Source organism: Rhinopithecus roxellana, chromosome 17 (genome assembly GCF_007565055.1).
Source record: "Rhinopithecus roxellana isolate Shanxi Qingling chromosome 17, ASM756505v1, whole genome shotgun sequence".
NCBI lineage: Eukaryota > Metazoa > Chordata > Mammalia > Primates > Cercopithecidae > Rhinopithecus > Rhinopithecus roxellana.
Window position 1 is genome coordinate 87,440,801 of NC_044565.1, and position 26,924 is coordinate 87,467,724.

The 26,924-nt window shown below is 49.9% G+C and overlaps 1 protein-coding gene across 4 annotated transcripts; it reads left to right on the top strand.

The window, feature by feature from the left end:
- RRM2 (ribonucleotide reductase regulatory subunit M2) lies at positions 1-26,924 on the top strand. Of its 4 annotated transcripts, XR_004054437.1 has the most exons (14): positions 1-392; positions 2,275-2,417; positions 2,503-2,577; positions 2,906-3,049; positions 3,252-3,368; positions 4,242-4,375; positions 6,125-6,219; positions 6,337-6,470; positions 8,085-8,189; positions 8,277-8,390; positions 20,951-21,051; positions 21,346-21,466; positions 23,397-23,521; positions 26,868-26,924. XR_004054437.1 is itself a non-coding variant. In XM_010379676.2 (11 exons), the coding sequence occupies exons 1-11, from the start codon at positions 389-391 to the stop codon at positions 8,620-8,622; spliced, it is 1,197 nt and encodes a 398-aa protein (XP_010377978.1). In that variant the 5' UTR covers positions 4-388; the 3' UTR covers positions 8,623-10,437. The 4 variants fall into 4 exon arrangements, 3 of the variants coding, with proteins under 3 accessions (XP_010377978.1, XP_010377979.1, XP_030777452.1); XM_010379676.2 differs by lacking the exons at positions 20,951-21,051; positions 21,346-21,466; positions 23,397-23,521; positions 26,868-26,924 and adding an exon at positions 8,470-10,437 and having other exon boundaries at positions 4-392; positions 2,296-2,417; XM_010379677.2 differs by lacking the exons at positions 20,951-21,051; positions 21,346-21,466; positions 23,397-23,521; positions 26,868-26,924 and adding an exon at positions 8,470-10,437 and having other exon boundaries at positions 4-362; positions 2,296-2,417.

Genomic DNA, 26,924 nt, shown 5'->3' on the forward strand with positions numbered 1-26,924 from the left:
GGACTTAGGGAGGCGGAGGGAGGATCGCTTGAGGCCAGGAGTTTGAGATCAGCCTGGGCAAACAAGCGAGACCCTTGTCTGTTCACTTAAATAAAACCAAAAAAAAACGAGCACCGAGGGAAAAAGGAGTAAATCCCGGCGCTAACAGCAGCCTGCCGCCTGCGGTGGGCGCCCTCCCGGGAGTGGCTGCTTTACCCAACCCCCCAGAGGCGGAACCTGCCACATTGCCGCGTGGCCCTGGGCGCCGCCACCTCCTCCGCAGCGGGGCAAAGATGCCGGACCTGGAGGGAGGAGGGCCTCGCCGAGATGACTCAGGTTCAGCGCGGGAGGGGAGGATGACGACTTCACCTGGCCTCTAACACGTACGCATCTTTCCGCGCCTTCTACAATGGGTATGTTCATTACGTGGCCAGGAACTAAACTGTAAGTGAAGCCACCTCTGGCTATTTCAGTTACAGTGAGTTTAACAGGAGCAAAAAAGCACGTGGCGCCGTAGGGCAACCAAAACCAGGGCTTTAGACGTTGATTATGGGAAATTGAAATCTGAGTTGAGTATGACACCAAGAAATTATAATTTTGTTAGATAATAGCTTTATCAGCCATAAAGTAATCAATAAAAATACCAATTTCCTGGAGATGGATGCTTTAGTGTGTTTGGGGGTGAAACTGGCAATGAATGGCAAGTTGCTTTAAACAAATCATGCTACACCAAAGTTTTGGTTGTGGCTTTGTGTAAGGAATGTGATGGTCACTTATCCCTGCAACACGAGAATACTTTGAATACAAGTCCGTAGTACTTTTAAGAAGTGAGAGAAACAGACCTAGGTGGGGAGGGTACCTGTCCAACCCCACCCTCTATAAAGTATCTAGAAAAGGCTTTGTAAAAAGTCCCGAGTCTCTCAATAACAGCCCTGAGTGCAGCTGTTGAAGCTTTCTCAGGTTAATGATTTCTTCTTGGATCTTAAAGTTTCTTTCTCGTCCTTTATTTTTGGCATTTTGCCGTTGCAGGGCCTGGCAAATCAGAAAGCCACATAGACAATTAAATGAAAGCTGTTGCTAAGTTCCAGTCTCTACCCCAGTGGAGTTTTCAAACTCCTCTTCAGCATATTTGATGCCCAATGAGTAGTACATTAAATCCTAGTTCTAAAATCATTCTGTGAACTTTCTCCCAGGAATTTTTGCTCAGTTTGCAATTAAAACAAGTTTTTTTTTTTCTTTTTTTAATGGGGCCGGCGTCTCACTATGTTGCCAAGGCTGGTCTCCAGCTCTTGGCCTCAAACAATCCTCCTGCCTCGGCCTCCCAAAGTGCTGGGACTACAGGCGTGAGCCACCGCGCCCACAGTTTGCAATTCTTAAAGCAAGGGTGACAATAGGGGACAGGGGTCTGACAGGAGACAGGATTTCTGTGGAAAATTGCACCAAGGGCCTTCTTTCCGTGTCCTGGAGTTTGAAGGTTTACAAAGGACTGCACATTTTACATGAGTCATCTCAACGAATGCTCTCCTCACCACATTAACGCCCCACGCAGTGACGAGTCCCATTTTACTCAGGGGGACACCGAATCTGTAAGAAGCCTGGTCGCATGTCCCAGTCACAGCAAAACGAGCCGCGGGGCTCAGCAGCCCTAACTTTTAGGCTGTAGGGTCCTCGCCGACCACCCCGCCAAAATGTCAGGGCTCAGGGCCCTTGCACCCCCACCCCAGGGACACGGATCCAAAGGGTCGCAGCAACGCCTCCCCCGACCCAGGAGCGTCTTCCAGGTCTTTGCACCAACCTCGTTGGCTAAGTTCCCTGCCCTGCGGCGGCGCGGCTGGGAGGAGGCGCTTTCGGGAGGCGCGCCCGCGGGCTCCAATCGCTGCGCCTCACGCAATCCCAAACGGTTCCCGGGCGAACAGGGGCCCGCGCGCGCCAACGCCGCCGAGACCCTCAGGGACAGCGGTCCTGGTCCTGTGGGACCTGTGGAGGCCCGGGCGGCGGCGCCCCCGACCCAGCCAGCGGACGGAGCTGGGGGGGGAACCGGGAGGTCCCAGGGGGCGTCCACGGGGGTGTCCCCGGGGGTCCCCGGAAGGCGCCGGCGGAGGCTCCCGCGCTGCGCTTGAAAATCGCGCGCTGTCCCGCGGCCAGCCTGGGTGGGATCAAGGTGCAACCAATGGAAGGGTCGGGGGCACGGCACAGCCAATGGGAAGGGCCTGGGCGCCAAAGCGAATGGGAAGGGCCGGCACGGGAGATTAAAAGGCTGCTGGACCGAGGGGTCGCCCGTGCTTCTCGTCCCAGCCGTCCTGTTCTGGCCTGTAGCTCTCCTTCGCTGCGCCGCCACTATGCTCTCCGTCCGCATCCCGCTCGCGCCCATCACGGACCCGCAGCAGCTGCAGCTCTCGCCGCTGAAGGGGCTCAGCCTGGTCGACAAGGAGAACACGGTGAGCGCGCGGGGAGGGTGCTGCGGCCCGGAGAGGGAGGCAGGGAAGGCGAAGCCGCCCCCCACTCACACACGTCTCCCTGCAGCCGCCAGCCCTGAGCGGGACCCGCGTCCTGGCCAGCAAGACCGCGAGGAGGATCTTCCAGGAGCCCGCGGAGCCGGTGAGTGACGGCGTGGGGCAGAGGGGCCAGGGGCGGCCTTGAGCGTCTTGGCGCCAAAGCCGCATTGTCTCCTCAGCTGTTCACACTCCCGCGCCGGCTCCTTTCCCGCCTAGGCGGCCCCTCCCCAGGGCGACCTCCCGTGCCCCTCGGCCCATTTGCCGGTTTGGGCGTGCGCTCCTCTGCTGCGACCCACGGAGTGCGACGGGACAGCCACGTTTTCACATCGGGCCCCATGAAATTGCCGCCCATGGAACGGACTTGGTCCAGAAAAACGTTAGTTTCATATGGTTCGCCCCGTACTTAAATGTTTTATTTTCTCCCCCAACAGAAAACTAAAGCAGCTGCCCCCGGCGTGGAGGATGAACCGCTGCTGAGAGAAAACCCCCGCCGCTTTGTCATCTTCCCCATCGAGTACCATGACATCTGGCAGATGTATAAGAAGGCGGAGGCTTCCTTCTGGACCGCCGAGGAGGTAATCGGAGGACCCCAGAAGACCCCTGCAGGGGGACCGTGACGCCTCAGACATAAATGCACTTGGAGGTTCCCGTTGGCAAGGGGGGCTAACTATGGGGCATAGTGGTGCCAGCACACTTAACGTTTCAGAGTGCTCAGTGTGAGTCCTGCAAGCTTTGCTGTCTTCCTTTTATGCTAAAATTGTGACTTCCGAACCTCAGGTGGACCTGTCCAAGGACATTCAGCACTGGGAATCCCTGAAGCCCGAGGAGAGATACTTTATATCCCATGTTCTGGCTTTCTTTGCAGCAAGCGATGGCATAGTAAATGAAAACTTGGTGAGTTTCCCAGGTGTCTTTCATTTGACATTGACGATCTGAGGTCGAACTAGTTCGCTCTCCTCGTCTTGTACGTTTTTCCATTTTTCCATGCTGAGTGCCTCTGTGTCTGTAAGCTGGGTTTTGTATTACATGGCATTTCCTGTTTTGTAACACTTTGCAGTTCTTTTCTTATGGTATTTTCCTGACTCTAGAGAAGCTGAGACAATATTAAGTGGTAGCAATAGGAGGACTCCTTGTGGCTACCATATCTGCTCCCTCCTTTTTCTTTTTTTTTTTTTTTTTTTTTTGAGACAGTTTCACTCTGGCCCAGGCTGGAGAGCAGTGGTGCGATCTTGACTCACTGCAACCTCTGCCTCCTAGGTTCAAGCGATTCTCCTCCCTCAGCCTCATGAGTAGCTGGGATTTCAGACGTGCGCCACCTGCCGGCTAATTTCTGTATTTTTAGTAGAGACAGGGTTTCACCATGTTGGCCAGGCTGGTCTCGAACTGATGACCTCAGGTGATCTGCCCACCTTGGCCTCCCAAAGTGCTGGGATTACAGGCGTGAGCCACCACGCCCGGCTCTGCTCCCTCCTTTTTGTGGCTTTGCTGTTTTAATCATAATTTGGTTGTATCTCTTGGGAATGGATCTTTCTTGACATAAATCAAGAAATCATCGAGCACTCACAGAAATCTTATTTTATATGTATCTATTTCCTGATCTGTAAGTTGAGTGTATGATATAAAATATCACAGAACTGTGACGAATTGGATGAAATATATATAGAAATAAACCTTATAATGGTACAAAGAGTGCGATGCTACCAGTATCTTGAGCGTTGCTGCTGTTAGTTTTTTCTCAAGCTTAACTTTGATGTGTTTCGCCACTAGGTGGAGCGATTTAGCCAAGAAGTTCAGATTACAGAAGCCCGCTGTTTCTATGGCTTCCAAATTGCCATGGAAAACATACATTCTGAAATGTATAGTCTTCTTATTGACACTTACATAAAAGATCCCAAAGAAAGGTGAGTATTCAAGTGGTATGCCAAGATTTTTACGACTCATTAATTGTTGATATTACAAATTTTTAGTTCATGTAGGGATAAAAATGACTCCAGAATGACTAAGCAGACAGTCATAGACATTCCCAGCACCCGTGGTCATGTCTGCTCTTAGCAAGGGGCCTAAATTCACTTTATTATTCACTTACAGTTGTGAAGGTACTCCACTTTTAGAGTTGGATGTCTACCAATCTAAAGCCTTCTTTTGAAAAAATTCCCAGATGTTGGGTAAGACAAACTAAAACCTATGTCTGACCATCTTTGCTCATTTGGTAAATGTGTTGAGAGGCTAGAATGTGGGGCTGCGGTGGGATGAAGGACGGGGCGGACTTGTCTCCTAAGGAAGCTGCAGTACGGTACAGGCAAATAAGACTTAGCAGGAGTTACACAAGGCAGCGGCAGCAGTGAACCCTGAGATTGATTTAGGCATGCAGCAGTTTGGCTGAATAAAGGTAGCTTAAGGTCTTTTGTTTTGGAGATTGGAGGTGGGGGATTAGAGATGGGCTGTTGGAGTAGTCTAGATACAAAGGTCAGCTTTAGGGACTGGAACCCTGTATGGAGTGGAAGTGGTGAAGCTGCAACCTAAAGTAGCTATTGTAGACTTTGAAGTACATGAAGAGGAAAAGTGGTAACTTGAAAGGACTGAGGAAACTCATTGTGGGTGAAGAGATTTGAACATGTTTATAGGTGGAAATTGAGAAAAGAAGGCAAAGATTAGGGATACGATTGGGGGCAAATGACCAAAAGGGGAATGGTTGGGATCAAGAAGGTCTGCTGGGGAAGCCTCAAAATCAAGGGAGAGGCAGACCCAGGTCTCAAACAGGACAGTGAGATGGAAAGAATGAAAGGCAGCTGGGTGTGGTAGTGTAAGCTGGTAGGCCCAGCTACTTGGCAGGTTGAGGGAGAAGGATGGCTTGAGCCCAGGAGTTTGGTTTTACCATGAGCTGTGATCATCTCGCTGTACGCTAGCCTGGGCGACAGAGTGAGACCCTCATCTCTTTAAAAAAAAAAAAAAAAAAAAAAATGCTGCCCAGTGTCTGTTGACCTTGGCTTCAGATTCAGAACACAAGGTCATCTGGGTAGGAACAAGGCTGGGAAATCAGTAGCCTCTCACGGTGGGCACCAGAATAAAGGGAGTTAGAGGAGGGTGGTAAGGGAGACCCAGTTAACTGTAGTACCCATGGATTTGCTTTCCCGACCTGGGATCGACTGTGTAGCACAGAGTTCTAGTAGGAAGCATTCTTAGTTTGTTGGTTTAATTATTTTATGATATAAATGGTGGCAACTGGGGCCAAATAATGCCCCCAATGATAGTCTGATAATAGCATAGCAGTTAGGATTTTATGGTTCTTCAAATTCAAATTCTGTGATTCTTCAAATTGAACAATGATCTGGACTTGAAATAATTTTAAAGGCAACAAATGTCCCTGCTGTACTGGACCATGTTTTACAGTTTGTAGACCCTGAAGCTCAATATGAACTACAGAATACCCAAACTTGTATTAATGTAAATCAAATGTTGAGATTTTTAAAAACACTGGAGGGAAAAACTGACCAGTAAAAATATAATATTTCGGTCTGAGTTCTTCCTTTAGGAAGAGGATTGGCAAATACTTGAATTTGGCCTTTGTCCCAGAACTCTTATCTAGCAGTTGGTAATCAGGGGTCTTTTACTGTAATGCTTCAATTGTTGATGCTGTATGTGCCTACTAGGGAATTTCTCTTCAATGCCATTGAAACGATGCCTTGTGTCAAGAAGAAGGCAGATTGGGCCTTGCGCTGGATTGGGGACAAAGAGGCTACCTATGGTAAGGAGACCTTTGCCCCTACTTAAACCTGAGCTTCATTTTCCAAGTAATGATATTGGATTGTTGGCCCTTGAATACCAACTCATGAGAATCATTTTGGTGTTAACTCTTAAATAGGTGAACGTGTTGTAGCCTTTGCTGCAGTGGAAGGCATCTTCTTTTCCGGTTCTTTTGCATCGATATTCTGGCTCAAGAAACGAGGACTGATGCCTGGCCTCACATTTTCCAATGAACTTATCAGCAGAGATGAGGTGAGTCTAAATCAAATAATAGGGTGACCTAAACCCCAAACACAACTCGGGCATGCTCTTGTGTTCACTGATGGGGACCTGGGGTACTAGACGGCATATATCCACATTTAATGTGTGAGTTCAACCATACACATACTTGACAAAAGAAGGAAATACTTTCATTTACTGAAACTATTTTACTTGCATTCTCAATATATCGTAATACATTAGTACTTATATATTGCCCCATAGGCTTTGAATGCATAAAACTACAAGTTCTTTGTTTTTTGAGGGGATGGAATCTTGCTCTGTCACTCCAGGCTGGAGTGCAATGGCATGATCTCGGCTCACTGCAGCCTCTGCCTCCCAGGTTCAAGTGATTATCCCGCCTCAGCCTCCCATGTAGCTGGGATTGTAGGCGCCCACCACCACACCTGGCTAATTTTCGTAGTTTTGTAGAGAAGGAGTTTCACCATGTTTGCCAGGCTGGGGTTGAACTGACCTCAGATGATCTGCCCGCCTCGGTCTCCCAGAGCGCTGGGGTTACAGGCATGAGCCACCATGCCCAGCCAAAACTACAAGTTATTGATGGGATTGGGATTTTAAGGGATGTTTTATTATTTTTGCCTGGTATTATATGTAATCCCCTTTTCCGTAAAAATGTTCATAGTAAAGCCAGGCGTGGTGGCTCATGCCTGCAATCCCGCCACTTTGGGCGGCTGAGGCGGGTAGATCACGAGGTCAGGAGATGGAGACCATCCTGGCTAACCCCGTCTCTACTAAAAATACAAAAAATTAGCCGGGTATGGTGGCATGTGCCTGTAGTCCCAGCTACTTGGGAGGCTGAGGTAGGAGAATTGCCTGAACCTGGGAGACGGAGGTTGCAGTGAGCCGAGATTGCACCCCTGCACTCCAGCCTGGGTGACAGAACGAGACTCTGTCCCCCCAAAAAAATGTTCATAGTAGCCATTATGTTTTTTCTGTTTGATCTAGAAATTGCCCTTCAACTTCAATGTTAATAAGCATCTAGGTGAAATGAGTATACATTTTGGTCTAGTGTATGTCTTTGATTAAGTCACATGTGAAAAGCCAGGAGCATGAACTCCATCTTACTTGGAGCCCAGTAGGCAAATCAAACTTGGTTACCTTGTAGGAGGACCTTCCTTATTGGATTAGGAGGTAAGCTGTAAAGCTTGGTGTTGAATGCACTCACTTGCAAACTTGATTTGCTTGAAATTGCATACAAATTTCCTGAGCATCTAAAAACTAGCCTTATTACTGAGTTTTACCTTTCCTGCTGAAGTAGTGGCAAAATTAGCACTCATGGCTATAGAAAGAACACTTTGAGTGAAGCTCTGACTCCTCCTTTGCCACCACACAGCAGAGCAAGAAATAGACCTTGCCTGTCTTCATCTAGGTGGCAGCTTTGAGGCCCTTGAATGGGACTGAGCTTGCTTCCGTGACATCAGCAGAGAAGTCCGTAGTTGAAGTCATCTTCCCTTTGAGAGTTCAAGTGCTCTCAGTATGGCTGAGCATGTTGGATAAGGAGAATGCAGAAAAGGATAAAGTAATTTCATATTCCATGTTAGTGACAGAAGTCTTCTGGCTTTAGTGATCTTGAACTTTTTTTCCTAGGGTTTACACTGTGATTTTGCTTGCCTGATGTTCAAACACCTGGTACACAAACCCTCAGAGGAGAGAGTAAGAGAAATAATTATCAATGCTGTTCGGATAGAACAGGTAAGTGGGTGATGAAATGGGTCACTCAGGCTTGCTAGAAAATGCCTGTGCTTTAGTTGTATTCAGAAGCTGTATTTTGGTTCCTAGGAGTTCCTCACCGAGGCCTTGCCTGTGAAGCTCATTGGGATGAATTGCACTCTAATGAAGCAATACATTGAGTTTGTGGCAGACAGACTTATGCTGGAACTGGGTTTTAGCAAGGTAAAGTATTGTTTACATAGCCTTCTGCTTGTTTTGAAACTGGTGCTCTGTATTTATATCTTGATGTGAACCTTTTCAGGTTTTCAGAGTAGAGAACCCATTTGACTTTATGGAGAATATTTCACTGGAAGGAAAGACTAACTTCTTTGAGAAGAGAGTAGGCGAGTATCAGAGGATGGGAGTGATGTCAAGTCCAACAGAGAATTCTTTTACCTTGGATGCTGACTTCTAAATGAACTGAAGATATGCCCTTATTTTGCTGATTTTTTTTTTCCATCTCATAAAGAAAATCAGCTGAAGTGTTACCAACTAGCCCCACCGCGAATTGTCCGTAATGTTCATTAACAGCATCTTTAAAACTGTGTAGCTACCTCACAACCAGTCCTGTTTGTTTATAGTGCTGGTAGTATCACCTTTTGCCAGCAGGCCTGGCTGGCTGTGACTTACCATAGCAGTGACAATGGCAGTCTTGGCTTTAAAGTGAGGGGTGACCCTTTAGTGAGCTTGGCACAACAGGATTAAACAGTCTTTTAACTAGCACAGGCAATTGAAAGATGCAGCCCCACTGCTTCAACGCAGATTTTAATGTTTACTTAAATATAAACTGGCACTTTACAAACAAATAAACATTGTTTGTACTCACAAGATAATAATAGCTTGATTTATTTGGTTTCTACACCAAATACAAAGCATTCTGACCACTAATGGGAGCCAATTCACAGTTCACTAAGTGACTAAAGTAAGTTAAACTTGTGTAGACTAAGCATGTAATTTCTAAGTTTTATTTTAATGGATTGAAATACTTGTTAACCAACTTTAAAGTCAGTCCCGTGTATAGCTAGATATTAGTCTGTTGGTGCCAGATAGAAGACAGGTTGTGTTTTTATCCTGTGGCTTGGGTAGTGTCCTGGGATTCTCTGCCCCATCTGAGTAGTGTTGTGGGTTAAAGGAATCTCTCAGGACAAGGAGCTTCTTAAGTTAAATCATTAGAAATTTAGGCATGATCTGGGCCTTCATATGTGTGAGAAGCCGTTTCATTTTATTTCTCACTGTATTTTTCTTAACTTCTAGTTGATAAAAAATTCTTGAAGAGTTTTCATATGTGGGATCCAAGGTAGTACTGTAAAATTTCAAGTCATCCTTAAACAAAGTGACCCACCTAAGATCTTGCCCCTGTTAAGTGGTGAAATCAACTAGAGGTGGTTCCTACAAGTTGTTGTTTATTCTAGTTTTGTTTGTGTGTAAGTGGGTTGTGTGAGTTAATTCATTTATATTTACTATGTCTTTTATTTTGAGATGGAGTCTCGCTCTGTTGCCCAGGCTGGAGTGCAGTAGCGTGATTTCAGCTCACTGCAACCTCCGCCTCCTGGGTTCAAGCAATTCTCCTGTCTCAGCCTCCTGAGTAGCTGGAACTGCAGGTATGTGCTAATTTTTGTGTTTTTAGTAGAGACAGAGTTTCACCATATTGGTCAGGCTGGTCTTGAACTCCTGACCTCAGGTGATCCGCCCACCTGGGCCTCCCAAAGTGCTGGGATTACTAGGCATGATAAACAAATATTCTTAATAGGGCTACTTTGAATTAATCTGCCTTTATGTTTGGGAGAAGAAAGCTGAGACATTGCAAGAAAGATGATGAGAGGTAAATGTTGATCTTTTGGCCCCATTTGTTCATTGTATTCGCTATTTGAACATTGTCCTGTTCTATTGTTAGTTTTCTTCTTCATTATTGTATAGTCAATTTTTAAATCTCTGTAATATGATACATTTTCCTGTCTTAAGTTATTATCTAAAGTTAATCCAGATTACATTGTCCTTATACTTGTACAACATTAAAATGAAAGGCTTTGCTTTGCATTGTGAGGTTCAGGCGGAAGTTGGAATCAGGTTTTAGGATTCTGTGTCTCGTTAGCTGAATAATGTGAGGATTAACTTCTGCCAACTCAGACCATTTCCTAATCAGTTGAAAGGGAAACAAGTATTTCAGTCTCAAAATTGAATAATGCACAAGTGTTAAGTGATTAAACTAAAACTGTTCTTATGTCAGTTTCTTGATTGGTAAAATTTGCATTTTAATTCAGGAAGAGAAATACTTTTTGGCCAGGCATGGCTGTAATCCCAGCACTTTGGGAGACTGAGGCAGGTGGATCACCTGAGGTCAGGAGTTTGAGATCAGCCTGGCTAACATGGTGAAACCCCATCTCTACTAAAAATACAAGAATTAGCCGGGCATGGTGGTACGTGCCTGTAATCCCAGCTACTCGGGAGGCTGAGGCAGGAGAATCGCTTGAACCCGGGAGGCAGAGGTTGCAGTGAGCTGAGATTATACCACTGCACTTCAGCCTGGGCAACAGAGTGAGACTGTCTTTAAAAAAAAAAAAAAAAAGTATTTTTTGTAAAGGCTAACGAATTCATTTGCTTTCCACTGGTTCTGGACAAGAGACTTGCCTTGTGCCTATTCTGGCATAAGGTGTATAGGAGACAGGTACACCCGAAAGGTGGTGCCCAAAAATATTAACTATCATACTGCATGTGGGGTTTGTGAAGTCGGGGCTGAGTTAACTTCTCAACTGTGGGGGAGCCACTCCTGGGCCTCTTTTCCCATTTGCAAAACAGGTGGGGCTAGAGGTCTTCCCAGCTGGAGTTTTGCTTTGCTGTCCCTCATCTGACCTGACCTGTGTGGACTCCAGCACAGGTTTCGATTGGTCCCTCTGTCTATAAAGGCCCTTTCCTGAGTCGGAATCCCACCCACTTTGATAAAGCCTTTTAGAATTAATGACACCCATCCATCCCCAAACGAACCAATTATTATTCCTTGTACCTCATGCCACTGCCATTCAGTGAGAAGAGAGCAGTTCTCTTGTCAGGTGCCGTTTTCTACCTGCATGTTAATTCAGGAAGATGGGGCACTGAGCCAGATGGGAGGCCCCTCCCTCTGGAGCTTGGGTTTACTCCTAGAGAGGAAAACTGATAGATGAGTAGATCTGAAGTGTTGGGCAGTGGTGGGGGCAGCAGAGAATTCTAAGGTGGGTGGGAGTGATTGGGAGAGGCCTCATGGGGGAGATGATGTTTCCTTGGTGGAGGAGACTGGGACTAGTGTTTGAGGTTGTGCTGCTTCCAATTCCTGTGTTCTCATGAAGATTCCTTCCCGTGCTGCTCGTAAGAGAAAGTTGTCTTTGAGGTCACAGGTTTTTATCTGTCTCTATATTTCTAAGCATAAGGCCTCCAAGGATCAGGTATTTAAGTGACTGGTACACGGGGAAATAAACTAATTGGAACTGAAGTATTTTGGGGTGGATGGTATCTTAGATAAAAGTGTGTTCTGTCTCCCAGAGGAACCTAGTAGAGAGCTTTGCCTTTACATCTAAAAAGCGTTCAGTGAAGGTCATTTGATTTGTAATGTCAGGGTGGCACCAGGCCTATTGTAGAAGTTCAGGGCAGCCAGGCTTCAAGAAGATGACCAGCTACTGGGACAGCCTCCCTGTGGGTGGCCCACAGTCCTGTTCTGCTCTCCCTGGCCCCATGCCAGCTGCCATGCTCTATAGAACGTGTCTCCCATGCTGCCCGAGGAGGGTCTGCAGAGAGTTGAGTGGGCAGGCTGCTGAGTCAATTGCCCTGGGTACTCATTAGGTACATCCTCCCTGGCCTCACCCCCAGACCTACTGAATCAGTCTGGGGGTAAACCAGGGACCCTGTAATCTTAATGGGGGATGTCAGACATTTGAGATCGGGTGGGATAGACTTAAAGTTCAAACCAGTGGACTTCAGTCCTGGGTGTGAATTGTAATCACATGGGGGCTTTTAAAAGCTACTACAGTCTGGATCTCACTTGTGGAAAAGGCAGCCCTGCTGAGCTTTAGCATTATCCAGATGTGTTTTCTGGTGTGTTCTAGACATGCTGTGTAAGAGTTACATTTCATTGCATGTGCACATTCAGGGCCCTGCCCAGCTGCAGTGGCCAGGCCTGGCTGCTAAGAGCAGACCTGCAAAAACCTCCCTTCATCTGGTACTGCTGTGGCCTCTGACCTGAGGATCTTGTCCTGCAAAGGAGGAACCAGATGGGTGTTCTTAACTGTCACCTGGCCAGGGAGCTAACTGGCTGTATTTTGAGGATCAGTGGCCCGCCAGTGTTGGTCTGGAGATCCTGATAATAGTTTAACTTCTCTTAGCAAGACAGGCACAGGCCCAGCCCCTCATCCGTGAGTGGCTGCAACTGGACTGCATGGCCTGGCCTCTTCCAACAGTCCCTGAGTGTAGAGGGGCTACCCTCCTGGTGTCTGTCTGGACACAGAAGGGAACACATCAGTGGTGTCTCCCTGCCATTCCCTGGAGGGAATATGTCACATCAGGATTTTTTTTTTTTTTTTTAAATCATGAGAATAGCTAAACCCATTGCTGCTTAAGGTTCAGTAGTCATGTTCACCTTAGCCTTGGCTCTAGAGACGAGTGGCTCCAGCAAGATGGTGGACTAAGGAACCAAACTCCTGCTTCAAACACCTGCCCATGATAAATAGCACAGTAAAAAGTTAAATAGGTGGGCCAGGCATGGTAGCTCACACCTGTAATCCTAGCACTTCGGGAGGCTGAGGCAGGTGGATCACCTGAGGTCAGGAGTTTGAGACCAGCCTGGCCAACATGGTGAGATCCCATCTCTACTAAAAATACAAAAATTAGCCAGGCCCACGTGGTGGTGTGTGCCTGTAATCCCGTCTACTCCAGAGGTTGAGGCAGAAGAATCGCTTGAACCTGGAAAGCGGAGGTTGCAGTGAGCTGAGATTGCATTCCAGCGTGGGTGACAAGAGTGAAACTCCATCTCAAAACAAAACAAAACAAAAACGGTAAATAGGTAATCACCTCCTGGGAAAGGAGAATGACCTCTTTGGGAACAAAAAGTGACCATGGAGGCCCCGGAGCTTGTAGCAACCTTCAGAGTGGTTGTTAGTCCCTTAGAGAAATTAAACAGGCAGGGGCTGACGTGCAATTGGATTTGGAGGGAGAAGTTGATCTAAACCAGGGGAGGATTTGGGACCAAAACCTCGGCATAAAGCTAGAGGACCCAGTGTCACAGGAACTAGACAAACCCCATTGGCATAGTGGGGAGGATGAAAGTTTTAATCCTTCTGGATTCTTAAAAATCTTCACACAAGTTTGTGGTCTAGGAACTACTCGAAGATAAATTAATCCCCAGTATTGATCCCTAGCCTGGTTGCACAGGATTCTCACAGGTCGGGTTCACAATCCTAAATTAGAAACTCAGATAACACAACAGATAAAAGGAAAAAAAAAAAACACGGTATGGTGAAGAAATAGATTTTTGGATTGAGGTAGAATGGGATACAGCATAACTACTAGAGTTCAGGCTCTTAGAGCTGTTTCAACACAGCTTAGTACGATTAGACATAGCTGAAGAGGGGACTTGTGAGTTGGAAGGGATGTATCTAAGGGAATTATTCTAAAGTAGATGAAAGCACATGGAGAGAGTGGACAGGCAGTGTTTGAGGAGGTAATGACTGGTGACTTTCCAGAATGGACTCATCCTTGAGATCAGGAAGTCCACTAGGAATCACACATGAGAAGCAAAGACATTCATTCCTAGGCTCATTTGAATGAAGCTGCAGAACATGAACAGAAAGAACAATCATTAAACGAAGGTTTCAACAGAAGCCAAAGGATTATGAAATCATATCTTCAATGCTGAGGGAATCATTGGATGAAATTATTATTCAGAAAGAAGTAAGATACATTCTCATGCCAAGGTTTTACCATTCACATCCCCAAACCAAAATAATTCCTAAGGAATTGAGCCAAAAGAAAGGATGGTGATGAGCAGAGAAATTGGTTGGTCCACAGTGAATTGATAGAATCAAAAGGAAGCTGGGTATCATGGTGCATGCCTGTGATCGCAGCAACTCACGAGGCTGAGGTGGGAGCATCACTTGAGTCCAGCCTGAGCAACAGTGAGACCAAACTCAAATGGAACTAGAATAATGGACACTGCAGAGGGATAACGAATACTAAGGTCTTTGTACTATTAGGCTTTGGAGATACACGGTTTAAAGTTTAAAGGTGACCACTGGAGGCATTCCAAAGTGGGGGCCCTGGTCAGGGAGTGGCATGCATGCAGGTGTGGGATGTGTTTCAGGGGAGTTAAAGCTTGATGGGTTTAGTAGAAGGCGGAAAGGGTTGGGGGTGCAGCAGAGAACAAGTCAATGGAAAGCACAAAATAAAATGGTAGAAATAAAAGCACAGTAGATGTAAATAAACTAAAAGTTAAAACTCTTCAGGCTCAGATTCTAGCTGTAAACAATTGCCAAACTAAACACTTAAGAGTGTAAACAATTACTATAGGAAAAACTTTAAAGCAAAAAGCCCCTTAGAGATAGAATTTATTGGCTTAAAGAATGATTGTTCCTCTGGGAACACACGATGGTAATAACTGCACCAAGCACCATGGTCTCTGCAGTGTTTGGGTGTGACCTCAGCCCTGCCTCCCCAGGGACTGATGAGTCCTGGGCTCAGGCTCAGAGTGATGAAGTGGGGTATTGTCTTGGTGCTGCCATATTCTCTTTAGTCATGTGTTTTTTATTCATTGTCCTCTGGCCCTACACACGGTCCCTGGGTTTGCTTTTATGCCAATTGCCGAGAATCTTCATGGCTCTACTGGCAATTGCTTGAGAGCTCACATTCCTATCATACGTGAGATGTTCCATCTTCCTGTGCCCAGATAGCACCACCAAAGTGCAGGGCTGGGGCAAGCCTGGATGGGGTAGGGTGTGGTCAAATGACTGCTCACAAGTGGATGGTTTGGATTATGCAACGTGGCCACACTGGAATCTCAGCAAAGGGCAGAGGGGTTGAGGCCCAGATGATACCAGGTGAAAAGACAAGACAGGTTTGCAGCACATACTGCGATGGAGATGCTGGGGCCTCCTAGTCTGGGGCAGGCTGAGCCTTCCTGGGTGTGGGTGGGCCTCCGCCATGTAGGGTGCTGTCCTTCCAAGCTTTGGCAAGATGGAATCTTTGTCGGGTGTGGATGTGACCTTGAAAAGGCACGCTCTTGCCTAGAGGCCACTGCTTGACCCCCTGTTGCCCTTTATCAGAGGTATGGGTGTGGTGGCTAGTGCCTGTCATGTCAACACTGGGAGGCCAAGGTGGGAATCCCTTGCTTGAGGCCAGGATTTCAAGACCAGCCTAGGCAACAGAAGGAGACCTTATCTCTATAGAGAAATTTTAAAAAATTAGCCATGTGGGCCGGGCGCGGTGGCTCATGCCTGTAATCCCAGCACTTTGGGAGGCCGAGATGGGCGGATCACGAGGTCAGGAGATCGTTAACACGGTGAAACCCCATCTCTACTAAAAATACAAAAAAATTAGCCAGGTGTGGTGGCGGGCGCCTGTAGTCCCAGCTACTCGGGAGGCTGAGGCAGGAGAATGGCGTGAACCCAGGAGGCAGAGCCTGCAGTGAGCTGAGATTGCACCACTGCACTCCAGAATGGGCGACAGAGTGAGACTCCATCTCAAAAAAAAAAAAAAAAAAAATTAGCCATGTGTGGTGACATGCATCTGCAAGTCCCAGCTACTTAAGAGGCTGAGGCAGGAGGATCACTGGAATCCAGGAGACCAAGGCTGCAGTGAGCCATGCTTGCACCACTGCACTCTAGCCTGGGCAACAGAGCAAGACCCACTCTTAAAAACAAATGCCCTGGCTGTAGCCCCTGGGATTCTGGTCTCCGTACAACCAGAACCCCATGAGCCACACTTTAAGGCTTTTACTTTGGGGGTGGGGGGCATAGAAGGGAGGCCAGGGGTTTGGGGCTGTTGAACCCATGAGGGTAGACCTGAAGCCTCGTGACATTCATTTTCTGAGTCTAGCAAATCCTGAAGTCCACATCCCAGATGTTTCACAGAAGTAAGTCAATACATTCCTGATAGGGTAGTGTTGATTTTCCTGCCACATGCAGTCAGTTCCACCCCAACAGAATTCAGTTGATCTGCACAGTCACCATGGGGCAGAGATGACTACCCCATTTTACAGATATGGCCGAGAGGCTCAGGGAGGCCATGTGCCTCACAGAGGACTGGCCAGCACAAAAACCAGTGGTTGACCCGAACTCGAACCTGTCTACATTGGTCCCCTCACTGCATGTGCCCCTCTTGATGGGAGAGCAGGCACCTGTCAGCCCCATGCTGGTCTGCCCAAGGAATGGCTCCTGAAACCACCGGCTGGCCAGTGAGCCACGTGGAAGGGTTTGGTCATGCCTACCCTCATCCTGCCCTTCCTCCCTGGTCATTGCACTGTGGTAGTGGGGGAGGGTGAGCTCTGCTTTGCCTCTTGTCACCGTGGCTGTGGGGATCCTGTCCAGATGGGACTAGGGGCTCTCTTACTGTCTGTGCATCACGAGTGAGGGCCACTTTCAGTTTGCGTCTACCTGGGACGCTCTGGGTGCCATGCTAGAAAGGTAGCTTATGGCCACAAAGGCAAGTCCAGGGACAGGTACTCACATGCCCAAATGGAGCCCCATGCTTAGGAATGGGTGAGTGGGAAGCAGTAGCTTCCCTTGGAGGTGGAAGACGGGGAGGTGGCAGTTTCCAGAAAGCCCTGGGGGAGCAGCTCCCTGGGTGAGGTTTTCCCTGAGCCTTCCCTCTCCTCTACTTCAGGGGGTCCAGCTTCTCCTCCAGCAGGGGCGCCAGGACGAAATGGGAAGGGATTTGCTTTGGAAGGCTGGGAATAGGTCCTGCAGCTGCTCTGGCCTTCCCCTGGACTGATGTGGGTCCCACTGGTACTGAAGGGCACTTCCAGGTCCTGTTAGTGCAGGGGCCGTTGCAGCAAAGGGCTGACTTTAGGAACCATCACCTCCCTCTTTGTTTTGTTTTGTTTTTGAGATGGAGTCTCGCTGCTACGCCCAGGTTGGAGTTCAGTGACGTGATCTCAGCTCACTGCAACCTCTGACTCCTGGGTTCAAGTGATTCTCATGCCTCAGCCTCCTGAGCAGCTGGGATTACAGTCTCCTGCCACCACACCCTAATTTTTTCTTTTCTTTTTTGAGATGGAGTTTCGCCTTTGTTGCCCAGGCTGGAGTGCAATGGCACAATCTCAGCTCTCCGCAACCTCTGCCTCCCAGGTTCAAGCGATTCTCCTGCCTCAGCCTCCTGAGTAGCTGGGATTACAGGCATGTGCCACCATGCCCAGTTAATTTTGTATTTTTAGTAGAGACAGGGTTTCACCATGTTGGCTGGGCTGGTCTCGAACTCCCGACCTCAAGTGATCTGCCCGTATCGGCCTCCCAAAATGTTGGGATTACAGGCCACCCCACCTGTCACCTCCCTTTTGAAAAACTGACTACCCTTGGAGCCAGTCTCACTGCTTATGAAACGGTTGGGGACGTCACATCACTGCTCCCAGCCTCAGTTTCCACATCGTGAACTAGGATTTGTAATCCTAGTTCAACAGGCTTGTGAGATTTTAGATGAGTGAAGCGCCTGGCATGCTTTCATAAGCAACTTTTTCACATACCATTCGGTTTGCCCATCTAAAGGGTATGGCTCTTGGCCAGGTGTGGTGGCTCACGCCTGTAATCCCAACACTTTGGGAGGCCAAGGTGGGCAGATCATTTGAGGTCAGGAATTTGAGACCAGCCTGGCCAACGTGGTGAAACCCCGTCTCTACTAAGAATACGAAAATTAGCCGGACATAGTGGTGGGCGCCTGTAATCCCAGCTACTTGGGAGACTGAGGCAGGAGAATTGCCTGAGCCCGGGAGGCGGCGGTTGTAGTGAGTAGAGATTGCGCCATTGCACTCCAGCCTGGGTGACAGAGCGAGACTCTGATTCAAAAAAAATAAAGGGTATGGTTCAGGGGTCTAGTATACTCACAGGTGTGGGCAGTCATCCCCACAGTTGAACATCTTGCCCACCCCAAAAAGAGAGCTTGTGTCCTTTAGTCACTCCCTGTCTCCCGTCTACTGCCTCAGCCCTTGGGCAGCCACTGAGCCACTTTCTCTGGGTTTGATCTGGCACTTCTAAAGTAGAAGTTATTATTGGCAAAGGCACTGGCTCTTATTTCTAAGAGATCATTTAGAATGCCAGGGGCAGCAGAGGATGGGTCTGCCTCGCAGAGAGTAGTTTGATTTACATTTCAGAAGGATCTTTCCTGGCATTTTAGGCCACTTGGCATTAAAAAGATTTGTGGGGCATTGTCTGGAAGGGGACTTTTGCCACTGTGAGCTGGTGACAAGCTGACTCAAAGTGGGGGTGTCAAAGGCTGGAATCACCACCTTGGTGGGGGCACGTGAGGGGACAGTGAATTTGGGGTCTGCTCTTCCCCCATCTCTTGGTGACCCTTCCCCTCCATCAGGAAAATGAGGTTGCTGAGCCATCTCTATGGTCTCAGCCTTCGGTTTTGCTCTGTTCAGGGAGTTTCAGAGAGCTGGATTGTCCCGGGCCCCTTGGGAAGTGGAAGCAAGTCCTAGAACTTTCTGGAACACAGAGAGTGGTCTGTTGGGCCTTTGCTTCCTCAGTTTCCACCCTCTTCCTTCGCTCCTTTCTGGGACTTTCCTTCCTCCACCCCTGAATCCTCCAATGTTAATGGAGCAGGGGTCAGGAAACAGCCTGTGGGTCGGATCTGGTTCGCTGCTTGGTTTTGTACATACCAGGAGCTAGGAATGTGTTTTAAAAATCAAAAGAACGGCCAGGTGCGGTGGCTCACGCCTGTAATCCCAGCACTTTGGGAGGCTAAGGTGGGCGGATCACGAGGTCAGGAGATTGAGACCATCCTGGCTAACACGGTGAAACCCCGTCTCTACTAAAAATACAAAAATTAGCCGGGCGTGGTGGTGGGCACCTGTAGTCCCAGCTACTCAGGAGGCTGAGGCAGGAGAATGGCCTGAACCCAGGAGGTGGAGCTTGCAGTAGCTGAGACTGCGCCACTGCACTCCAGCCTGGGCGACAGAACGAGACTCTGTCTCTAAAAAAAAAAAAGAAAAAAAAAATCAAAAGAACATTTCGTGTTGCATGAAGATTCTATGAAATTCAAATTTCGAGGCCCATAAATAGCTTCGTTGGGGCGCAGCCACACTTGTTTGTTTACATATGGTCTGTGGCTGCCTTCACCATGGATAAGAGACTAGAATAGCTGCTGCGGTCTGTATTTTCTATCTCTGTCTTTACAGAAAATGCTTGATGAGCTCTGAGTAAGGCCTGACCTTGTTCCTGAGGGCTCCGTAGTAGAGCTGATGGGAAAGTAGTGGATGGCACTGGTGGTGGCTGAGGGAGCGGGGTGCCCTCTCAGAGAGCTGGTTATTAATGGAGTGCTAACCAGTCACTCTAGATGAGAAATACTCAGATCACATTTAAACACAAGGAAAGCTGTTTACAGGAAAACGGTAAAATGGCACAATGTAAAATTATGGTACACTGTGGTTACGCTGTTATAAAAATGTGTACGTATGGATAGAGAAGAAGGTGTCCCACGTGGAGAAATGAAAAGGTACCTTAGGGGGCAGGTTGGGAGTAAGAGCAGTTTTTCTTTCTATTCTATTTTCTGTTTAAATTTTCCTATAATCTTATAATAAGTGTTGCTGATCACTCGCAGCCACTAGGGGAAGCAGCCATCCAGGCAGAAGGCTGCTCCAGGTCTCAGGTGGGTTTTAGGGAGAGGGACCCTGAGCTCTGGACCAGGGTTAGGAGGAGGTGCCCCAGGCATGTGGAGGCTGGCGGCCCTCGCTCCTGTGAGCCAGCGGCTGGGGCTGCATCTCGCCTATGTCGCTGTCATGTGCAGGGCCCATGTGAGTTGCGTGTCTGCTCACTGTTGTGCTGTAGCCTCTGGAAGTTGCTCAGGAGCTTGGGATTTCGTGGAGAGGTGGGAGTCAGTTGCTTCTGTCCAAAGGGTTCGGCCAATGGGGGCCATTCTGAGTTCAGAAACCTCTGGGGTGGAGCCCAATGGATCCAGCCAGGCCCAGCTCTGCTGTTAACCAGTTGTGTGCTCTGGGACTCGGGTTAAGTCTGCAGGTGGCAAAAGTAGCACCTCCCATCCCATCTTCCCTCCATCCCTCCCCCCAACCCCTGTGTCTCACTCCGAGCTTCAGGAAGTTGGTGCCACCTAGCTACGCTCACTGACACCCATCTCGTGCTGTGCTAGGATGCTGTCCCCATGTTAGTGTGCCCTCTCCAGGGAGACTGCCAGAGCTCGTGGGTGTGCATCTTCTGCTTCTGCATCCTCGGTCACTGTCAGCAGAGGCCTGGGCACATGGTGGTAGACAGTGGCTATTATCTGTGGTTGTGCTAGAATGGAGGACGCCTGGTGTTTGGTCTTGGAGTCAAGAGTGCGTGTGCTTAAAAATTCCAGGATCACACGGAGTAGGGTGTGATTAGGTCTGGGAAGGGGGGAGGCAGGAAGGAGGGCGAGAGACCTCGACCTGTTCTTGGGAAGGAAAGAGCAAGTGAGGGTGGGATTCTGTTCCAAGCACGGGAAACAGCACCAGGAGGTGGCCATGGCCCTGGGGCCAGGGCTGGGAGGCGGTTGCTCCAGCATGCAGTGACTGAGCCCTCCTGTATGCACTGCCGCAGGTGCTGGGAGACCGTGAAGTGCAAAGCAGATGGAGTCCAGGCGCTCGGGGAGACAGCACGCGAGTGGGGGAGACAGAGACCAATCACCCACCCAGTGTGCAGTAAGTCAGACGGTGACAAGCTCTGAAGACAAGGAAAGCAGGGAGGAAGGGGCGGGCTATCCCCTGTGTTCTTTCATGTGGGGAGATGAGAGGGAACCAGAGGATGTGGGCATCGACCACGTGGTTAGGGGAGGAAAGCGTGTTTCAGGCGGAGGGTGAAAGGCCCTGTGGCAGGCACGTCTGTGACTGGTCAGGGCAGAGTGAGGGGTGGGAGATGGAGCCAGGTCAGTGGGGTGGGGTGTATACATGGCAGGTCTGCAGACCCAGGTCAAGAGTCTGGATTTCATTTTTAAGGGGAAGAGAAGCTCGGGAAGGTCTGACCAGCCTTACATCTTGAAAGGGAAACGCCTGCTTCTGCGTGTCAGCTGTTACTCGGGGTGCACCAGTGGAAGCGAGAGGCAGTCGCAGCTTTCAGGTGAGAAATGATGGCAGCTCGCACGGTGGGGGAAGAGGGGCCACTGTGGAGGTGGCTTGTGGGGCCTGTCACCTGCTCTTCCCCAGCTCAGTGAACAGTGTCTCCACTTACCCCTGCCAGGTCAGAAATCCAGGCACTGCCAGCCTCTGCCATTCTATGTGTGGCCAGGCGGGGGAGCCTTCGCCCTCCCATGTCCCTCGCCCCATGCCCCAGACAGCAGGGTCCTGTGATCCCCCTCCCATTCCAGCCCTTAGCACAGCCATATCCCTCCACGGCTCAGGCCCCCACCATGGCCAGATCCCCCACCCCACCTTCACCTTCCCCCAGTCCATTGCACACATAGCATCTGGAATGGTCTCGGGCAGCACCTCAGACGATGTGGCTGTGTTGCATAAGCCTCTCCCCTCACCGCAGCTCTCGGCCCTGCCTGAGCCCAGGTGCCTGTAGGCTCCCCACTCACCTCTGCCTTGAACCTTCCTGAGTCTGAGCTTCCTTTTTTTGTTTGTTTTGAGACAGAGTCTCGCTCTGTCGCCCGGGCTGGAGTGCAGTGGGGTGATCTCGGCTCACTGCAAGCTCCACCTCCCAGGTTCACACCATTCTCCTGCTTCAGCCTCCCGAGTAGCTGGGACTACAGGCGCCGCCACCATGCCTGGCTAATTTTTTGTATTTTTAGTAGAGACGGGGTTTCACCGTGTTAGCCAGGATGGTCTTGATCTCCTGACCTCATGATCCACCCACCTCGGCCTCCCAAGGTGCTGGGATTACAGGCGTGAGCCACCGTGCCTGGCCCGAGCCTGAGCTTCTTAAACACCACATCCTCTAGCCTCGTGCCTTCACACATACTGTTCCCTGAGCCTAGACTTTGTCCCTGCCCACCCGCTCCTGATCCTTCAGGTCTCAACTGAGAGGTCACTTTCCCTAGGAACCTCCTCAGACCCAGTGAGGCCAGATTAGGGGCCTCCTGGGGGCCCTCATGGCCCCAAGTGTTTACCACTTCTCTTTTTCATACTATCCAAAGTGTACAGAATCGTACACTTTTCTGATGCCTTGTTCCAGCTGTGAGTGCCCTGAGGGCAGGGATGGGGTCCGTGTCCCCCAGTGTGCTCAGCCAGCACCTGGCTGGGCACTCTCAGTGTTGTTGAATGAATGAGCGAGTGAGTGACCTGCCCGCAGGGGAAGCTGTTGTGTCTGACACAGTAATAAGCAGGTTGCACTGAGGGGGCTGGTTGCGATCATGACTGGAGCCCCTGGCCCCCAGAGTGGGGGTCATCAGTGGGGCTCGCTACCTCCACCCACTGTTTTTTTTTTATTTTAATTTTTTTTTAGTTGGAGTCTCACTCTGTCACCCAGGCTGGAGTGCATGGCGCAATCTCAGCTCACTGCAAGCTCCGCCTCCCGGGTTCACGCCATTCTCCTCCTGCCTCAGCCTCCTGAGTAGCTGGGACTACAGGCACCCACCACCACGCCCGGCTAATTTTTTGTATTTTAGTAGAGATGGGGTTTCACCGTGTTAGCCAGGATGGTCTCAATCTCCTGACCTCGTGATCCACCCACCTTGGCCTCCCAAAGTGCTGGGATTACAGGCGTGAGCCACCACTCCCGGCCTTTTTTTTTTTGAGATGGAGTCTCACTCTGTCGCCAGGCACCATCTTGACTCACTGCAACCTCCACCTCCTGGGTTCAAGCAAGTCTCCTGCCTCAGCCTCTCGAGTAGCAGGGACTACAGGTGTGCACCACCATGCTCAGCTAATTTTTGTATTTTCAGTAGAGACAGGGTTTCACCATGTTGGCCAGGATGGTCTCAATCTCTTGACCTTGTGATCCGCCTGCCTCGGCCTTCCAAAGTGCTGGGATTACAGGCGTGAGTCACCGCGTCTGGCCCCTCTGCCCACTTTCTTCCCCTTCTTCCTCCTCTCCCGTCTCCACCCAGGCTGTCTCTGGAGTAACTGTGGATGCTGACAGAATGCGTGTCCGCTTTGCCATCACTGTTCATGCAGAGTGCCTGTTGGGGACTCTCCTGTAACCCAAAGGAGTGGCGGAAGGATGGAGCTTCAGGTATTGAGGGCCAGGAAATGAATGCGGAAGACTGAATCCTTAGGGGACCCCAGCTCAGGGCCGGGTCTGGGGCTCTGTTCTGAGGACTGGGAGTGGGAGGAGGCAGCAGCAGGAGCCGGAGTCTGAGGCATGTCCTCACACTCTTCCAAGGTCAGAGACGAGGTCTCAGATCTGCTTGCCAATGCGCGATTTCTTTCTTTTTCAATTTCCTTTGGAACCTGGGCTGTGCAGATGTTCACATGATGTGGTGGGGAAGTGAGTTTTATAAAACTCTTGGCAGAGTACCATTTGGCATCCCTGTGGTTCTAGAGATTTCTGGGGCCTCAGGGCTGTAGCACCAGCTGCAGACAGCTGCCTGCCTTCTTACAGTGCTCAGCTTTTGGACCCAGCAGCTTTCTCAGTCCCGAACACATGTGTGACCTCACGATTCTGGCCCTTCCACGCCAACAAACTGTTCCGGCGTGTAGGTGGAATTCCTATTTTTAATAGCCAAGTTGTTGAGAAATTGTAGGGCTTCTACTTCCTTTTGAACGGAAGGGCTCCAGAAATATTTATATCTTTGCTTCTATAGAATCTAGGAGGTTGTCTTCACCCAGGGAGGGTCAGCATGTGGAGAGGGTCGCTTGGGAGAGGTCCCGCATGTGGAGAGGGTCACCTGGGAGAGGCTCCAGTGTCAGCCTGCACTTGCTGTCAGTAAATGGTACGACATTGAGCACCAAGGGGCTCAGCCAGCCCCTTGAGGGAAGTCCCAACTGCCCACTGGGGGAAGGGCGGGGAGGCATGAAAACAATGACCCCACCGGCTGGCGGGGGTGACCGTGTTATGCCAAGTGTGTACCATGTAGCATGAGCACTGGGCCGGGAGCCCCCACTGCTGGGGAATCAGGGAGACACCAAAGAGGAGGTGGCCCTTCCCTTGAAGGGTGAAGGATCGATAGGAGTCTGTGGGAGAGTGGAAGCTGTTGGAGGGGAGGGTGGGAGGGAGGGAAGGAGGCCTGGAGAGACGAGGGAGGCTCTTGCATTCTGGGCACGTATGGGAGCTCCTGGCAGAGTTTGCAGAACCCAGTGGCTCAGTGTGGTTGGAGTTGGCTGTGGACCAGGTGGGTGGGCAGAAAGGAGCCAGGTATGGAGGGGTTTTTAGTGCCATACTGAGGGGTCTGAAGTCCATCCCGAAAGTTGTAACTGGGGAGTGGCACGGTGGTGGGTTAGAGCCATGTCATTCAAACTTCCTCAAATTCCTGTACACAGAGACCTAGTGTGCACACTCACAGCCCAGGCTTGTGAACTGCAGTCGCCCTTGCCATGTGCAGCTCATTCTGGCGTGTTCTGTTCTGCTTCTATTCCAGCTCATTTGTTCTTTGAACAATGCTGTTTGCAATCCTCTACATTGGCTTCCTATCTCCCTGAATATTTTTGATCTGCAGTTAGAACAGCACTGGATTGGCAAAAAGGAGACTGAGGCGGGAACCCAGGCAGAGGCTGCTGTGAGTCCAGCTAGGACGAGACGCGGGTGCCAGACAGTGGGCCTGGGGCAGACCCGAGGGACTTCGCAGTGAAGACCCCACCTCAGCGGTCCCAGGCCCCAGGCCTCAAGAGACTTGGGGCAGCTTCCGAAGCAACAAGAGGGGTCCTGTCATCGTGAGGCATGTTGAGGATCCAGAAGCTGTGGTTTCATAACTCAGTCACTGTGTGGTGTCTGAAAGCCATTTCATTAAATGTCACATGGAATCAAAATAGAAATCACATCTCTGGGACAAAGCCCATTGAGTCAGGAGCCAGGGATTCTGAATTGGAACCAGAATAGCCTCCGAAGCTGGGTCTGTGGATCCAAGGCTGCCCCCGCCGCCCTGGGTCTCACTCACATCTGAACTCCCCAGAGGGGGCAGGTGGTCCTGGAGCCTAGCCTACCTGCCGGGAGTCAGAGGTGGCCGCAGGGGAACCATGACAGCCCTCCTTCTCACACTCATCCTGGGCACCCTGCACCAGCGGAAGGGTTTATATGTACAATCACCCATCCCTAGCCCCTTCTGGGAGGGAAGCATATCTTACGGATGGCGACCTTGAGGCTCAGGGAGGTTAAGGTGCCAGCCTGAGATCACACAGCCAGTGAGAGGCAGAGACAGGGCTCAAACTCCAAACGATGGCTCCAGAGCCCCCTCTTTTCCATGCCCTGGGCTGCCTCTTTCCCCAGTGCACCTTGCTTTTGGGAACCAGATGACCAACGTGGAGAGACATGAACTGATTCAATCAGAGTGTATGGGGAAGGGACTTAGAGATCTGGCATTTTTCAAGCTCCCTGGTAATTCTCACGTGCAGCTAGGGTGGGGCACCTCTGCTCTGGGGAATAGGGGAGGGGTATGAGCGGCCGTGTGTCTGCCCTCTGTCCCCACCTGTCACCTGCTGGTCCATCCATTCAGCCGTTGCATGGATAGGTTGTCTTCTGGGGGCTGTTAGTCCCCTTGCACTGGGCAATGCTGAGTGTCCCCTCTGCCCCTCCCCCCAGTGTGTGCTCCTCCCTCTGCCCCTGCCGTGCAGGTGGGCCATGCTTGGAGGGGCGCAGGAGAGCTGAGATGGGTTGAGGATGGATCAGGCCTTGAGGGGGTGCCTGGTAAGCCCCAGGAAGGGTAGGGAGAGGAGAGGGCAGTGCAAGGACAGTGACCCCCAGCCTTGCCCCCGTTTTGAGCATGGGGAAACTGGAAAGTATACACAGGTAGTGAGGAAATGCCTGCATGTTCATTTTCTAATCCATTAATTTTCACTTTTTGTGTATTCTTTCTATCTACTTTTAAAGGTTTGTTTCTTTTCCAACTTCCTGTTTTAGATGTATAATTTAGTTTCTTTATTTATTTTTATTTACTTATTTTTTCGAGATGGAGTCTTGCTCTGTCGACAGGCTGGAGTGCAGTGGCGTGATCTTGGCTCACTGCAACCTCTGCCTCCTGGGTTCAAGCGATTCTCCTGCCTCAACCTCCTGAGTAACTGGGACTACAGGTGTGCACCACCACGCCCAGCTAATTTTTCGTAGACACGAGGTTTCACTATGTTGGCCAGGATGGTCTTGATCTCTTGACCTCGTGATCCATCCACCTCAGCCTCCCAAAGTGCTGGGATTATAGGCGTGAGCCACCGCGCCCAGCTTAGTTTCTTTATTTAAAGATAAGGGTTTTTTGTTTTGTTTTGTTTTTGAGACAGAATCTCATTCTGTTGCCCAGGCAGGAGTGCAGTGGCACAGTCATAGCTCACTGCAGCCTCAACCTGGGCTCAAGTGATCCTCCCACCTCATCTGAGTAGCAGGAACTACAGGCGTGCACCACCATACCCAGCTAATTTTTGTGTTTTTTTTCTAGAGATGGGGTTTCGCCCTGTGCCCAGGCAACAAGCAAATCTGCCCACCTCAACCTTCC